Source organism: Cuculus canorus, chromosome 2 (assembly GCF_017976375.1).
Source record: "Cuculus canorus isolate bCucCan1 chromosome 2, bCucCan1.pri, whole genome shotgun sequence".
NCBI lineage: Eukaryota > Metazoa > Chordata > Aves > Cuculiformes > Cuculidae > Cuculus > Cuculus canorus.
Window position 1 is genome coordinate 107,878,065 of NC_071402.1, and position 17,472 is coordinate 107,895,536.

General features: G+C 39.1%; 1 protein-coding gene across 7 annotated transcripts in view; it reads left to right on the forward strand.

The window, feature by feature from the left end:
* Window positions 1–17,472, forward strand: part of PDE1C (phosphodiesterase 1C) — a 291,755-nt gene that overhangs the window by 208,882 nt on the left and 65,401 nt on the right. For all 7 annotated transcript variants that reach the window (XM_009568489.2, XM_054060642.1, XM_054060646.1 and 4 more), the window contains 3 exons: window positions 9,686–9,799; window positions 10,659–10,841; window positions 12,344–12,410. In XM_009568489.2, the coding sequence (XP_009566784.1) occupies window positions 9,686–9,799; window positions 10,659–10,841; window positions 12,344–12,410 (364 nt within the window). The remainder of the gene's footprint in view (window positions 1–9,685; window positions 9,800–10,658; window positions 10,842–12,343; window positions 12,411–17,472) is intronic.

The following is a 17,472-nucleotide window of genomic DNA, read 5'->3' on the forward strand; positions in this document are numbered from 1 at the left end:
GGATGGTGAGACACTGGAACTATTTGCCCAGGGAAGTTGTGGGTGCGCCCTCCCTGGAAGAGTTAAAGGACAGGTTGGATAGGGTGTTGGGCAGCCTGATCTAGTGGGAGGTGTCCCTGCCCATGGCAGGGAGGATGGAACTGGATGACCTTTAAGGTCCCTTCCAAACCAAACTGTTCTATGATTCTACAATTACTGCCTGAACTTGACACTGCAATTGGACTCTGATCTGCACATGCCTAACTACCCTGTGAGTTCCTAAAAGCTGTTCTGGAAAGCAATTGATTTTAGGAACTGGAAAGAATGAGATATTTGCAGACTTTCTGCCTGTGGATGTTTTAATGGTAACAGATGGGTGAGAATTAAGGTTACAATGAAATATTTGGAAATTATGTGTTGAACCTCTCCCTGATCTCTGCAGTGAGCATTAAGTAGAGAGTCAGCATGGAACTCTGACATTCAGATCTGCACAAAGCAATCTGCTAGCATCATTTGGAAGAATGACCTTGTTCAAGGACCCAGAAATGTGATAATTGTGGTTTCAAAGAAAAAGATTCCATCTGTATAAAACAAAGGGGAATGCGTCACTGGATGCATCAACTAAACTGACAATATGTGTTAGTTACCTCAAATGTGAATTTAGATGGTTCATTTCAGGTATCTATTTTTAAAGATGCAAATAAAAAACTGTTAGATTTGTGGCTGACATGTTATAACTGGAATTGTTTTTTATAAAAGGCGCTAGTGATTTGGGAAGACTTAATTCTGAGAAGTTCATTTGCTGTCTTTAGATCACATTTTCAATAAATTTTGTGATCCTATGGCTTCCTCAAAAAAACTAATTCATGCTAGCATCCCAAAAAGAAGTAGTCTACGAAAAGGAAAGCTTACTTTGGTAAATACCAGTTAGAAGATTGCTAGTGTGAAAACAGAATATTGCAGTCTTTCTTTGTCTCCCACATCTGAAATTTACCCTTGTTCAGCTCTGAATTTATCCAGTGAAGTCATCTCACCTCATCTTAGCTGTCTGCAACAACACTGACTGTCTAAGCTCATCTTTTAGCTTATTTCTGTCATTAGTGGAAGAAGGAAGACACATCAAAATGGCAGTGTACCCTTTCCTGAGGAAATATATGACAGGTAGCTTTTGAAAGTAACTCATCCTGGCTATCCATCTCCAGTGACTTTCATGAGCATCAGTGCACCTGTTTTCTATAAAAAGCTAGTGCTAGGTGAGGTGGTTGACTTGAATGAAAAAAAGACAAGATTTCTAATGTTCTCATCACCAAAGACTCTGACATAAAAATTTTGCCCACATCAAGGCTTTTTACTGTTTACATTTTCTGACTCAGTTCCCAAAGTTCAGAATCCAATGAGGAGAGTATATGCAGATAAGAAGAAAGTACGCCCTTTAGAAGTTTCCTGTAGCAGTAGAGATGTTGACAAGGTTAATTGAAAGGACTTGGTGCTGAGGAATCACATAGGCTCTTGTTCTATTGAAAGTCTTCCAGTAAGCCAAAGTTTGCTAATGTTTTGGGTGCTTGACTTCCCTTCCTGTAATAAGCAGAAAATAATTTTTGACTGTGAAGTGAAAATATAACCTATGTATGATTTCATTTATAGTTGACTAATGTGATAAAAAGGTTATTTGACTTAAGGTGAGCTGGAAGAAGCCATTCAATGTCCTGCCAAGGCCACTGCACTTACTGCATTTTCACGCCTTAAATAATACAAAATTAATTGATTATTTCAGTTATTTATTTTATTTTTCTATTCAAAAGTGGGAAGATGTTTCAGGAAATATAAGAAAGGCAAAACAATGACTTGGGAAATAGCTTGTAATTTCTTCAGATGAAAAAAAAAACAGTGCAGCAGTGCTCTGAAGTCTCTTTTTCAGTGATAGCTCCTTGCAAACACATTTTTTCTTCTGATCATTGTCACTTGCCTTTTTCTGTACAAAAGCAATGACAAAAGATAAATATCTGGCCTAATACAAATCCATTGAGTCATAGACACAGAGCATTGAGTTATGCACAGCAGTGTGCCTATGTGTACAAGAAGGAAAATAGCATCCTGGCTTGTGTCAGAAATAGTGTGGTAAGCAGGACTAGGGACATGATCATCCACCTGTACCAGCATTGGTAAGACTGCATCTCAAATCCTGTGTTCAGTTTTGGACTCCTTAGTTCAAGAAAGACATTGAGGTAGTGGAGCGTGTCCAGAGTAAGACAACAAAGCTGGTAAAGGGTCTAGAGCACAAGTTTTACGAGAAGTGCCTGAGGAAATTGGGGTTGTTTAGTCTGGAGAAAAGGAGGATGAGGAGAAACCTTATCACTCTCTACAACTATCTGAAAGAAGGTTGTAGTGACGTGGGTGTTGGTATAGAACAAGAGGAAATAGTCTCAAGTTGCACTGAGGAGGTTTAGACTGGATAATAGGAAATATTTCTTTACTGAAATTGTTGTCAAGCATTGGAACAGGCTGCTCAGGCACGTGGTTGAGGCATCATTCGTGGATGTATTCAAAAGATGTGTACATGTGGTGCTTAGGGGCACATTTTAGTGGTGGCTTGGCAGTGCCAGGTTAACGTTTGGACTCAATGATCTTAAACGTCTTTTCCAACCTAAATGGTTCTGTGACTCTGATTTTCGATCATTTTTTGAGGATTACTTCTGGAGCTGGCTTTCTAGGTTGTGTCTTTTCCTTTGTGGTTCACACAAGCTATATATGCAGAGCTTTAGACTATGATGTGTCAGACTGTGGAATGAATCATACCTACTGACTGTTGTGAAAAGTCATGATGAGCTCCTGGAGCCCTCTGTGTGTGCTGTACCCCTCCTACCAACCCACTAATTGAATGGAGCATCAAAGGGTCTGCAGTGCAAACTGTGGAGGCATCCGTCCACCCAGCTGACTGAAACGATTGCACATGTTCATTATGTGATGTAACCATGTGCGGTCTGCTCTGGATACTTTTGAGCAGTGTTAAATATCCTGTGGATTTGCTTTGCAGTTTCTTTACGCCCTAGCAGACACATGAATACTGTCATGGGGCACCTGAAGGACCTTCTATGCTTCATGTGCTCTCTGCTTAGCTGGTCTGCACGTGATCTCTAACTCTGATATATCCCCAGAATATGAAATTTATTGAGTTTGTACATTATAGTGAGATAGCAGATGCACATCTATTTCTGTGTTGAAACGCATTAGAAATATACTTCACTGCACAGTGAACATCTGTTTCTCAAACTTATTTGTGACTTTCCAACTAGTAATTATGGTGGTTTTCCATAGAAGTGTATGGAATGTAAGTGAGGAGGCAGGGGTTTGTCTTTCAGTTCAGTAGATGTTTGTCTTTACAGTCTGCAGGGGCCACCCCTAGTCTTTTTCTGTGTGTAAACTGAAGCTGGCATCTATGCAATTGGTTCTACTCCTGATTATTATTTGAATTTCTAAAGCTTGTGGTTAATTTTATTTATTTTGATTTTTTTAGAAAAGCAATTTGAGCTGGCTGTCAAAAGGATGTTATCACAAATGAGCTGTCTTTGAAATTAGTCTCTTGGGTTTTCATTACATAAGGGTAATTTGACTAACAAAAATCACAATAAACACAGACTAATAGCAGAAGTTGCCTCTTATTCATGCCCCCAGAGTCAAAGTGACAAGAATTTGCTGAAGCTGTAGGTGTTCCTCATGAGTGTTTAACTGTAATGATGTACTTTTTGTCTGCAGAAAACTGATGAAAGGCTTTATTGTAACTGGGATCAATCTCAATGAGTGCTGGTTTTTGCTCGTGAACACCTGTGATGAACAGGACCACAAACAGTGTGTCCCATACTGAAGTTAATGCTGGCAGTATTTTAGAGAATATTTTGTGTATCTATGCATTAATCGTGTCAAGATTATCAGTAATGTTTTCTTAGATGAACGTAGCAGCCTGTATTCTTATCCAATATGCAATTAAAACATGCTTTAAAAGTGTGCCTACTTCCATTGCAAGGTGGTGACATTTGAAACTGAAGAAAATGCCTGACTAGCACCAAGTGACTTCCTAAGAACAGGGAGAGACTAAAAGAGCAACTCTGATTTCTTACAGCATGTGTTATAGAATCCTTTATGTTTACAGGGCCCCCAAAACTGTTTGCTTTTCGAGTGCAGAGTCAGAATTACACTGAATGCAACAGGATATTGTCTCCTTAAGAAAATATTTATATAAACTTTAACAGGTGATTCCAAAGCTTTGGAAACTTGAGGAGCAGCAAGAACACGTTCTCTTCTGGGATATGAAACCAGCATTCAAAGTATGAAACTGATGTTTTGTTGCTACATACACCCATTTTTGTTAGATGTCCATAAAATTAGCTTCTCCGTACAAAACTTTCTTGTACTATATGTTCTTGGTACATCAGTAAAAGTCTCACAAAGAGTGAGAAGGGACATTCTTATGTATATCTGCATCTGTGGAATGATTTAGTGTTATGAAAAGATTTCCTCTGTGTGTATGAACTACATACATCTTTGAAAGGAAGTAAGAATGTCACATCTTTTCTGGGGTTATTGCAGCAGTAACTCATTTTGGCTATCTGTGTCACTATTAGCGAGAGTGGAAGAAGTTCTAATGTCGCTCAAATCTCTTAAAGTTTTTCAGAACATTTTCATATTTTGCAGAAAGATAAATCAAAAGCCTTTCTTGGTGTGGACCACATCTACCTTCCACACCCACTTTTCCTCAGATGAGAGACAGGAAAGTTTGAATCATTTCTTCCAGCCCATGTCTGCGGACAAGTTTTGAACTCACCGCCCAAAAGAATAATCCACTTATAAGGATTTTCTGGTCCAGGCGACAAATCCTTTCTTCCACCAAGATGTTCTTTAGGACCAGCCTATCAATGGTGATTGCTTCAGTCTATCACCTGAGCTCTGGATCTCAAATTCCAGTACGTGTTAAAAGGCACCAAATGGCAGTCACTTCAGCCTAGGGTTCCCCTCTCTGGTGGTGGCCTTCCTTATATGGGCAGGGCTTAGCTTTGATAAGAAATTCCACTGCAGGCTTTTTTAATGAAATTTGTATCAGACTTAGCAGAGGCTAGTGAACAGCTTTTGATCTCAAAGGATTAGTGACAACTGATGAAAGAACTCTCAAGAGAGTACTTAACAAGTTCTATAGTGCTGTGTTCAATAGGTTGCCCTCTTTTCCCAGCTATAATGAAAAATCTCTGCTTTCTACAAACCACACCTGTGAAGTGGTAGGCTATCATCTTCAAAACAACATATTAAACAGATTCATCTGTCAATATAAAACAATTTAACAGTTACTATCAAGAGTAAAGCAGGGATAAATATTCCATCCTTGGTAATCTGTAATGATATTAGAAAATATTTTTCTCTAAATTTTTAGTGTACATTCAAAGTAGTTTTTACCTCAGCTGGCCCAGTGGTATGAGAATGATTCTTGGAGGAAGAGATTAAGTTGTACTGTTGGAAACATGCTGTGAATCACAGTTATAAAGGTTTGAAAATAGAGGCGGAGACTGGCTGTGCAGCTTTTCAGACTTTACACCGATTGAAGGAACTTGCCTCAGGTATTCAGACAATCCGTGTGCTTTGCATGTTAATTGAAGCTGACTGGTATCCAGTCTGCAGTGGTGTTAATCTTTGCGGTGGTACGTAATGCTATTTTTTAAAAATCGACGTGAAAACAAGCCTTCTAGCTAAGGAGATAAATATTTGTACACAGATACTGTTTTATTTATAACAGAGAGAGGAATGCTTGGAGCAGTTGCTCAGAAATTTTCGTTTCAAGAACTCACTGAAAACAGCTTCATTTTTTCCTGTTATTCAGTTTGGATCTAGAGTGGCTTTGGGTGTTTGAGCTGTGCAACTTACATGGGCTGAGTTCAGTTGCCCAGTTTCTAGTAATTTTCTTTCTGTCTTCCTGAATCTTATGATAGCTGACGTTTCAGGGAAACATTAAAAAGAGCAGGAGTGGGGCTATGGAGCTTTGGATAACTTCTTACTGTCATTTGCTTTGCACAAATATATTGGTCTGCTGAATTCAATGGGATTATTTGTAGATACTCTCAGAGGTTTTCACAGTGGGTGCATGGAGATACTTTTCTTTGAAAGCGCAATGCAGGAGACTGCATTCTGGAATTGGCACTTTTTCGAGATTTTACTACTACTTGAGCTCCCTGTAGAGTCAGAGGAAGTTCAAATGCATAACATTGCTGAGGACTAGGCTTTTCCTTTGGGCAGTTAAGGAATTATTTCAAGGACTAAAATATGAAATAATTGCACAGGAACAAAATTTGCAGACTTTTTCCATAATATTTGGCACATGTTCACAGAGAATTTGCAGACTGGAGGAATGGCTTCTCTTGATAATTTCATTAAGAAAGGCATTAGCTGTACTATAAATCATTAAACAACTAGATTTAGAGCTATTATTGTGTGACCAACCAGATCTTTGTAACTGCTACTCTGATGACCACAACCTGAGAAACTTTTGGCTGACCTACATCCTGGCTGACTTGTGGCATGTGGTCTTAAGACAGCTTACTTCTGTATGGAGATCTCCTTGTGCACAAGAATTGTCGGCTTCTCCTAGAACCAGATCCATGGGCTTCAGTGGAACTAAATCTGGTAGACCTGTGCAAATTTCTAGTTATGAACTTGAAAGAAAAGGAGGAAAAGTGAAAAAGGAGCAATTAAAATTTAGGTTTCAATCAGTTTATAATGAACTTTATAAAAATAACAGAACAAAACATCCTTTGATTGAGAAAAGTGTTTTGTTCATGCAAAATAGACAGTTAGAATAAAAGCAAAGTAAATTGTGAACTGGGTTCTTTGAATTGATTGTGGTAATTATAACAGTATGTTTCTTTTAGTCAGTAGCCTCACAGACATGGTATTTTCCTGAGAAAGAGCACAGGTGACTGAACCCTACTCACTTGCTGCAATGGCTGGTCTCTAGGGTAAAGATAGAAAGTCAGCATCTTGCCCTCTGCTTCCATTGCTTTAATACAGATTCCTAAAAATAAAACATGTTAAAAGTTTGTGGTAATATTTTTATTTCAGTCAAAATAGTTCGGTGAATTTGATTGAATTCTGGAATTACTTTGCAACCCTGAAATAGAATTTTTCAGCCAATAAATTTGCCTGGATGCCCTTCAGTGAGACAGCCTGGCCTCATCCTTTTGATTGCATTTAGGACTAGTTAAAAAAAAATAGAATTACATGGAATGCATTAGAGACAAACTATCACCAGGTTTTTATTTAGTAAAGGTAACTGGCAGCAGCTGCTGCGACACAATGAATCAGGAATAGTTATAGATAATGGATAGTAAGACAAAGACTGTGTAATTCTTTTCACATGAGAGTGGCTGATCGTGTGACAAGGTTTTATTACAACTGTACTTCTGTTTTTCCAAATGATTGATGCATGCATTACTCTGCATAATCTTCTTTGATGATGAATGTTGGTTCCATGAAGCAGCCGTTAACTCACAGTGCTATTATTGAACATGAATTTTGAATGACTTGTGGCATAGAGCTGCTGAGTACTTAAATCAATTAAGTAAAAGTCAGGAAAAGCCAAAGATAATGTTCATTCTGCAATATGAACTCCTGTGGCTGTTGTCTGGTGACTAGTGAAAGGGACACATCTCCGCACTCCCCATACATGGGATGAAGGAAGGAAGAGACATATGAAACAACGTTTATGGTTTGGACAGGAAAGTTGTTCTGTTTTTCTTCTCTTCCTGTGCTTCTGCATTGGCAAGAAAATCTGTGAATGGTAGGAGGAATCAGTGATTTGGGTCTAGGAAAGAGGTGAATTCATTTTCCATGTGTACCGCTCAAGGCTGGTATCAAGCTGAAAGGTCAGAGAGCACCTTTTCTAACTCTGCCCATCAAACACAATGTGTTGCTGCTCTCACCTGGTGGCGCAGTTACACAGAGAAACTCATGTTTCTTCTTCCAGAGGGCTGAGGTTGCCCCATGGATATCCCAAGCTGGGTTCCAGGATTCGAGGGAAATGTGCTGGCACATAGTTTATAGAGATGAGTTCTGTTCAGTGTATTTGTACTTTACTGATCTTCCCATCTCCACTCTGACATCAGGAATGAAGTATTAAACAATGCTCTTGTTTTTCAAACACTGACAATTGGATGAGGTATTCCTTCCAGACTTTGAAGGTCCACCTCTTGCTCAAGATTATCTGTAGAGCTAAACATGTAGCTGTGTGTCAGCAGTACCATTGTCAGTAGAAGTGGTATTTATGCAATCTAGCAAGAGAAACAATCAATATTTCTTATGATTTCTGTTCCCCACAGCCTCACTGTTTATGTGGGGAAAGGTGAGGGAAGAAAATTCAGCTGGAAAGATGTGTCGGTGCACGGGCAGACTGACTGCTCCTCAGGTCTGTCATGAAATACAGACTGATGAAGAGTCAATTTCTCCTGAATGCACTGTTGTGACAGATGCATTATGATAGCAAGGGAATACGGACACTAACTTCCCTTTAAGATATGTACGTACACATCTACTGTAGGAGGCTGGGCTCCTACTATAGTTAATAAAGTGAAAACAGGCATCTGTATCATTCTAGATCTGAATTACCTTGTGGAAAAGGTTATTTTTCTCCACAGACTATAGAAAAAGCTGAGAAAGAGCAGTCTGCTAAGTAGAAGACAAATTTTGAATGACATGACAACTTCTCCACATTTTTGCATCTTGAACAGGACAAGTCAACAATTTGTGACTTCTGCTACACTGTTAAATGTATATTTGAATGCTTATTTAACTACTGTTTAACAAAGATGAAGACATTCACAACAATGCTTTAATGTGTTGAATCTTTATCCCAAAGTCCTTTAAAAGAATGATAATTTTCTTCTTCTAATCGTAAGCATGTATATCCTTGGATTGCTTCAGTTATTTAGATTTTACTTTCACAGTTTCCTTCTTGTCTTTCATCCCTTTTTGGGTTTTTTTCTAATTTGCCACATATCATGAAGGAGAGGAAAAGAGAAAAGAAAATTGCAAAAATATATTAGTTGTCTTTGACACAGGATACATTTTTTTGCACAAATTTTTATTTTCAGAAAGTCTGTCATCACCCTCAATAATAATAATCTGATAAATACCCTTCCATGAGTTCTATATAGTATAGATGGGAATGTCTAAGCGTGACGTCTTGATCTAATGATAATCATGGCATTTCCTAACCTTGTATAGTGCTCCTGCAATAGTACTTCTAAATATACTCTAATACAATTTTGCATAAGTGTACACTGATCATCTTAAATGGCTCATGTTTGCCAACAGATAATATTCAAGAAGTTACTCTCTTATGGCTGGAATGAAGTTGCCCTCTCATAGCTCCTGTGTTGAATTTCAAGTGGTTTCTATTTTAACTTATTTCAGTATGAATAGGGGACAGTCATAACTCGCGGAGTTATTTGAGCCTAAATGTAATGTGATGTTTGCCTGGTATCATTGTGACCGATCTTTGAAAAGTGATTTTTGTCTTGTATATGGTCTAAAGAACCGTATAGATTTCCAGAAGCTTCCACCTGCCAATTGTGTATGCTAGGTCTCATGCGCAATCCAGTTTTGAACTGACACACACTCTCAAACCTATTTCTGTTTGTACTAATCAGATTTCTCTTCTCCTTTTCTCTAGGTTGCGGTCTTTGGTAAAGCAATTAGAGAGAGGGGAAGCTTCAGTTGTAGACCTAAAGAAGAACTTGGAATATGCTGCAACTGTTCTTGAGTCAGTATACATTGACGAAACTAGGTGAGTTAGATACAGACATCAGCACTCCTCTTATATGTAGGACGAACAACACAAAACTATCATTTACATGTGAGTTGGGAAAGCTGTTCTAGCTAAGGTTTGTTGTTCACAAACAGTATGTTTATAATCATTGAAATATTATATTCTGTGAAGAGCAGTTCTTCAATCGTTTGTCTAAAAACGTCTTTAAGTTTCATGGGGCAGGGAAGGAGGTCAAAAGCAATCACAAATTTAACATGTACTCTCTTGGAGAAATGTTTTTATAACAATCGTGTCCTACTTTTTCTGAAAATTTCTGAATTCCTACTCTTCTATTGGTTTGAATAGTAAATCTTTTCATTGCATCATATCTTTGAAATTTAAAAAAATGTCATAATAAAGGTGGACTGGTAAGACGTTGCAGAGAAGTTCCCCGCTCTGCTGTTATGTGCCATTTCCCTAGTGCTAAACACACCTGTAGAGTCACCTCAGAAGACCAGGATAGGAAAAGAGACAGTTTTATAATAATAACTGCGAAGTTGAGCGTAACCGTAAATGAGCTCTGAGGGGCAGAAAAGTTCAGGAATATTGATGAGCTGAAGATGAGAAGTCAGTCGATGATTAGGAAATTGTCCTTCAGAAGGCTGATACTTCTTGTTTGTTGCCTTAGTAATGAGTTTCATAATCTGACATTCGACTATACAAGAGAATGAACAATCTGTTAAAGACTTGTACAGTTGTGTTCCATTGGGAGTGATGAACCCAACTTACTTACTCACAACTGCCTTAATTAGAATATATGTGAGTTTCTTTTTTGTTAATAACGTTGCAATGCTCTCCAAGGGAGTCTGTTTACCCATCTTTTTCCTTACCCTTCTAGGCGTTTACTGGACACAGAAGATGAGCTCAGTGACATCCAGTCCGACTCTGTGCCCTCAGAGGTCAGGGACTGGTTGGCTTCTACATTCACACGGCAAATGGGGATGATGCTCAAAAGGACAGAGGAAAAACCCCGGTTCAGGAGTATCGTCCATGCAGTACAAGCTGGGATATTTGTGGAAAGGTAAAGGAGCATGTGGCTACTTTGTTCTAGCGGCTGTCTAGGTGCTGCAGATTGCACCTGTAGTATTGAATGAAGAATACTTTCATATGCTTCTAATGATGTTTCTGCACAGATCTAGACCTACACCTGAAACTTGGGATTAAGTAACAGATTGCAGCCTGAAACAGCGCATACTGATCTGCTCTTAGCTTAATACAGATGTAGTAGCACGGTTGGTATAATTTTGACAGAGAATATGCACCTCCCCGCAGCTCTAGCACAAGAGTGAGAGCTTTCAATATTTGTTCAGCCCAGACCAAGTCCTCCCTTGTCTCTGTTTACCTCTGTGGTCTAGTATTTCTTACGAAGAACTGCTAAGAATTAGAATATCCTGTATCATAGTATTACTAGAATTAACTGTAGACCAAGACTGATGTGAAAACTTTGGAGTTCAGAGAGGAAGAGAGGACCTGAAAAAAATCCATTGAGTCCTCTCAGTCTTCTCTGTTGTGATTTGCATCAGAACCTGCTACTAAAACCGATTCCACTTTCTGAACCCTTTAAAAGATTTAGTCACTTCAATTTGTACTCACTTCCAATCTTACCTTTTCTTACCGAGTAACCACTCTCCACTGATGTTCTTCCTTCAAGACAGAAGAAGAACTGGTGCATATGAAACTGTCAGCACACTTTAGGTAACATGAAAGACAGTAGGTCCCAAGTATCTACAGCAAAACTCAAGTCAGGAATAGAAGAGTAAAGAGCCTTTCACAGTTCCTCAGAATTGCAGTGAGCAGCTACCATCCCTCTGTGCGGGAGGCTGGATGTATCAGACAGTGGACCACGTGCTGCACAGACATGCAAAAGGCTGCACTGGCATGTCTATAACCATTTTTCTCATCTGTGTACCAAAGTTACTGTACATGTGTTGAGAGTGTCAGCAAACTATGGTAGGATTAAACTTGTCATTTCTCCTTGGAACTCTCCTTGGAACAGATTTCTCCTAGGTTTGACAGGCTATTCATGAATTAACTCTCACTCTCAGTGGGGGACTTGCTCAGCAAGGAAGTAAATGAACTGTAGAGCTGGCTGCAGGAGGCTGTTTTCCAGCTGATCTAAATTACTGTGGCCCAAAGGAAGAAGTGTTCAGATATGATATGGAACTAGAGGAAAGTTGTGGCTCTCCTGAGCTAAAGGAGAGGGATTCAGCCTGAACTGTCACTTAAGAGAAGGCTATGGGGCCCCTGACAGGAAGGAGAAGGAGGTAAGACATTCTGTAATTTGAGGAATAGGCATCATCTCTGTGATGTCCTGCCAAGTAAACTAGCTATGAGATAATGGAAAATGTATAGTCTCAAGTTAGGCTATACAATAGAGAATATTGTGCAAGATAGGAACAAGGAGGAAGAAAAAAACAAATTGCAGTTGGGGATTCCTGAGCTAAATAAGTTCTGCTGGTCTGCTGCTTTATGATTTTTATCTGTTTGTTTTGTTTAATTTTATTATCTATTTTGTCTTGGTAGAATGTACAGACGGACTTCAAATATGGTTGGTTTGAGCTACCCACCAGCTGTAATTGGAGTGCTAAAGGTATTTCCAAGGAAAAGGTGTTGGGGAGGGTTCTATACAAAGCATCAAGATAACAATGATATTTGACATGGTTAGGGAGTCTTAGTACTTGCCCTTTGCTTCTATCTGACACTTACTTTAGCTCAGATACGTTAATCATTTACTGGCCTAAGGGAATATCCTTTCAAAAAAAGAAAAAATAGAGTTCAAGGCTGTGGCCATTTTTAGGTTGTGAAGGTTACAGCTCTATTCTAGCTTAAGGTTATTAAACTGACTGCTTAGTAACATGCTGGAATCAATCACAATCTCTCACAGGGAAGAAAGAAAACACAGCTGGAGGGATGTGGAGAAGGAAAAGGATTGGCTACTGTGAAAGAAGGGAGTTTCTTGCATTGCTCAGCTTCGGGTCATCAAGGTGACATTCAATTTAGGAGAAATGACCCTCTTATGAATTTGAGGTTTCTGATTAGAAGTAGTCTGAAAAAAAGAAAAAGGTTCAATTAATAGGACAATTGCAAGGTTTTTAACTTACGCAGGAATTATCAAGACTACTAACACAAGTTAGCAACCGACTGCCTTCACAGCAGCTTTGCAGATTAAATGCTGCGTAAGGTTCAACCATGCCATTCAACCATGAAAAACCACGGTACAGTGGGGCAATACACAGAGGTGTGACATGTAAAGCTCATGAAACAATCCTCTCTCTCCACACTAGAAAGACCTACACATAGGGTACAGAATCTCTTTTGTTTTGGATAGTACAACTCATGAGAAGTTGTGGAGGAATTGCAGAAGATCTATAGAATGCAAGACTAATAATCACACATGACTTTCATGTACAGAATCAAAGCATCCACCTGCACCTTTTTCCAGCTGCAGGTTGACAACTGTTAGCTTCAGTCCTGCAGATGAGATCTAAAGTCCTTGTTCTTTCAGAACTACATGCCGTAGACAATTTATTAGGGGATGTATCTATAATGGTACCTCTTCTGAGTTCCTCAGCAGTAACAAGACAATGCAAGACCCATCAGCTACTCTCAGTTGACTTATACTTTATGGAATCCCTCTACTCTTTCTATGTTTTTAAATGATTAAAAATCCTAAAGAGAACTAATCATTCTAGAGTAAGTTAAGAAACATCAATAACAACAAAGGCATTGACTAACTTTGCTCAGGGTGAAATAATGCCCACTTGGCCACTGAGGATTCTAGGATATATTTTTTTCCAAAATTATTTTGAGAACATGTCTTTGCCTGAATGGCCTTGCAGCTGGTAGTGTATGTGGGTAAAATGGGAGTTACTTGTTTTAAAGAATTCTTCTGCCTTTGAAATAATATGTAATTTCTTAATCCAATTTCCTTAGTGGAAAATAGTATACTTTGTTGCTTGCTTTAGCCCAGTAAAGCCAAGTGAAAAAAGTTTACAATTACCCTTGTGTGCTTGGTGTGTTCTGTAAAAAGTTCCCTTCAGCTGTTCTAGGTTGCCATAATCAACATTCCCCTCAGTCATGCTAATACAAACAAGGACTGAGAAGACATGGAGTCAAAACTAGCTTATTTTTGAACTGTGTGCTCTCCTTTTTTTGCTCACACGGCCAAGGGGACATATGCAGTGAGTAACCCAAAGCTGTGGAATCAGCTTGGCAAAATGAGGTTGGTTTTAATAAAATAATGAAAAACTGCAGCTTCTGCAAAACATGCAGATGGAGTCGTAACTGCAAGTCCTAGGTGAATAATCTCTCTCACTTTTTCACTGGTTGGGAGATTAGGCATTTTTTTTTTTTTTAAGTGATTTCACAGGACCTCTCTATCTATATATTGGATACCGATTTTTCTACTACAGTAGCCTATTATGTTTCTGCACGACATGGGTGTAAGACCTGTTGCCACAAAAGGGACAATCAGCCTGGTCTCTCATCAGAATAGTAGCCCTACATACCATTTATACAGACGTGTTTAAATGTCAATTTACTCAGTAGGTTGTGGTGATCTGCTGTTCAGCAGTGTAGTGCTAGAGACAGAACTTCATATCAACTAGCTGCAGAAGTTGTTACCTGCTTTAGAAGTTAATTTTTCAGCCTTTTGTGATGCCCATGCTGTCATGGCAATATTTCTGGGCTGGCTAATATACAGGTATTGAACATAGATCCTGTAGTCACTTACAAAGTTTGCAGTATAGACTTCTGCTTGTCTGTGGCTACAAAGACGTCAGAACTTCCAGTAATGTTGTGCAGAATAACATCTATCTCTGAATCCACTTGTTGGCTTGTAAAACAAATTAATTCTCTGAGGTTAGGAACAGACACAAAGGCAGAAAACTGAGCATTTAGGAAGAACTGTTCAGTTCATCTCTAGTTTCCTACGAGCGGCGAAGCAATGGGTGAATAATGACACAGAACTGAGAAGGAAGACACCTTGGATTTATTTGCACTTACACCACCATGGGTATATGTGGCGTTAAAGCAGCTTCTGATACTGGGGTTGTTTAGCCTGGAGAAGAGGAGGCTGAGGGGAGACCTTATTACTCTCTACAACTACCTGAAAGGAGGTTGTGGAGAGGAGGAAGCTGGCCTCTTCTCCCAAGCGACAGGGGACAGGACAAGAGGGAATGGCCTGAAGCTCCATCAGGGGAGGTTCAGGTTGGATATCAGAAAAAAATTCTTCACAGTAAGAGTCATCGGGCACTGGAACAGGCTGCCCAGGGAGGTGGTCGAGTCGCCTTCCCTGGAGTTGTTTAAGGAACGGGTGGATGAAGTGCTGAGGGACATGGTTTAGGGAATGTTAGGAATGGTTGGACTCGATGATCTAACGGGTCCTTTCCAACCTTGTGATTCCGTGATTCTGTGATTCAGCCGAGTCTACAGGGCCAGTCACCCACAGACACGTAGCACAAAAAGTTTCCCATCCCTCACTTCTCCAGCTGTCCTTGGGGAGAAGAAGCACTTTTTCCCCTCCATCACAAGACATCCATAAAGTTCTGCTCCACTTTAGATCTCTCCTTGATATAGGGTTCACGTCTGCACTATTTTTTAAGGTCATAAAATCCACTAGTTTTCAAAGAATTACTGGTGTTGCTTCAAGCCTCTAGGCCAACTGTGACACTTTCATGCTTCTATTAAGAGGGTTTTTCCCCTAGTTAGTGTAAAATGCTGTTGTCATTATTGTCAATAGCAAAACTTCTGTGACTTGAAAAGAGCAAGGATTTCTCCCTCAGTAAAATCTAAATAGTTCTACTGTGAAATTTATCACCTATGTGGTAAACAATTATTTCTTGTGAAAGAACAATTCTGAGGTACTATTCTGCAATTTCACAATTTGGTAAATTTTATCTGCTGCAAGAGCACAGCATTAAAAAAATTAAAAAATTAAAAACCCAGGAAAAATGTATAAAGGAATAAACTCCTTTTATTTCTACAAGGTAGGGTTGCCTTACAGTAAATTAAGTTTCAACATAGTCAAGACATTATTTTAAATGCCATAAAACCCAAAATGAAATTAATATATACATGCAAGCTTTAAATTAATTTGCATCATTGACTGAAATAATTGCAAAATAAAAACACTCAAAAGTCAGGAAAATCCTTTAAATTTATTAGATGGATACTTCGGACATTATTTCCCCACCCCACCCATTTCTAAGTTTATTCAAGGGCTTCAAAACATGCTTTCTTGGTGAAATTTTTTTCCTCTCTCAGTTGTTTTTCCTCTCTAACCACTACTGAAAGTGTTGAAAAACTGCAATTTATAATTGGTGTTCTGCGATTCGGGCCAAAAATCATCTTTGGAGTAGCTTGACCCTGCATTCAGTGTGTGGGCTCCACATAGCTTGTAATATCGACTGCTCAGCAAGCAAACGATTTACTGGGACTGGTGAAAGCAGAGCTGAATCTTCAGCATCCTTGCTATTCAATCACTTATTAGCTGTTGTGTGGACTGTACTTCCACAAGAGGCATACGCAGCTCTGTGTATGCATAGTCAACACTATGTAAGTAGCAAGGTGGCTAGGATCACCACCACGCTGAAGAGAGATAGTACCAAAACACTTTGGTCTTGTTCAGAAGAAGTCCTGTAGCTGTGCTGATGCATGGGTGACCAACTGCAAGGCAGTTAAAGGTAACTGTGCTTTGCACTTGGCTTGAAGTCAGGTCCTTACCTGGAACACGACCACAACAACAAGAAACAAAGCTGGATTAGGCTTCAAGAACTTGGTAGATAGTTGTGATTTAGCATTTTTAGTAATGTTAAGAAAGATGGCTTATTTTTAGATGGGCTTTAATCCTTAACAATACTCAATATTATGTCTAGCCAGCCCTACTTGTTGCATTGAGAGCATCTAAACACATGCATCTGTGAAATGCAGTCACGTTTCTTTCGCGGTGAAAATGCCATAAGGAAATGAGAATCTGGAACAGAATTTGAAAGTGAGAGAAACTTCAGAGTATAGATTTTGGTCTTTAATATACGGCTTAAGGAAAATCATTTGGATAAATCCCTGTGAGGAGTACATCAAAGTTCTTAGCAGGCAAGTGAGACTGAGAGCTGGTCCTGGGCCAGATCCAGCTGTGTGATTGATCTGTATATCATTCTTCTAGCTGTCACTCCTTTCGCACCTTTCCTCTGATGCTAGGGCCAGGCAAGAAAGGTTCATAAGGTTTCAGGAACATCCAGTTCTGAGATCAAGAGGCTTTATCTTTATAGACAACAAGTGCTGTCAATTCCCATGACCTTCCGTAAGAGTTGAGATTTGAACTCAACTTTCTGCAAGAAGGCTTATACCTTATACTTCAGCTTCATGAGCTGGGAATTGACCTTTCCCTCCTCAGTCTCTTGACTGAGCACCCTGCAGCATTAATATATCATTTACAACTGACTTGAATTTTCCCACCTGGAGTTAGATATTTACTGTTCTGTTATAAATGTTGCTTTTTATATCATTGTTAGCCCTTAACATCAGATTCCTGTGATTTTCTCCTGCTCTGTAGTTTTCTGAAAGCCCCAGTGGACTCACTTATCTTTAAAAGAAAAAAAAAAAAAAAAAAAACCAGGAAGATTAGGGTCATGCCGCCTTTTAGCAGTTTATGC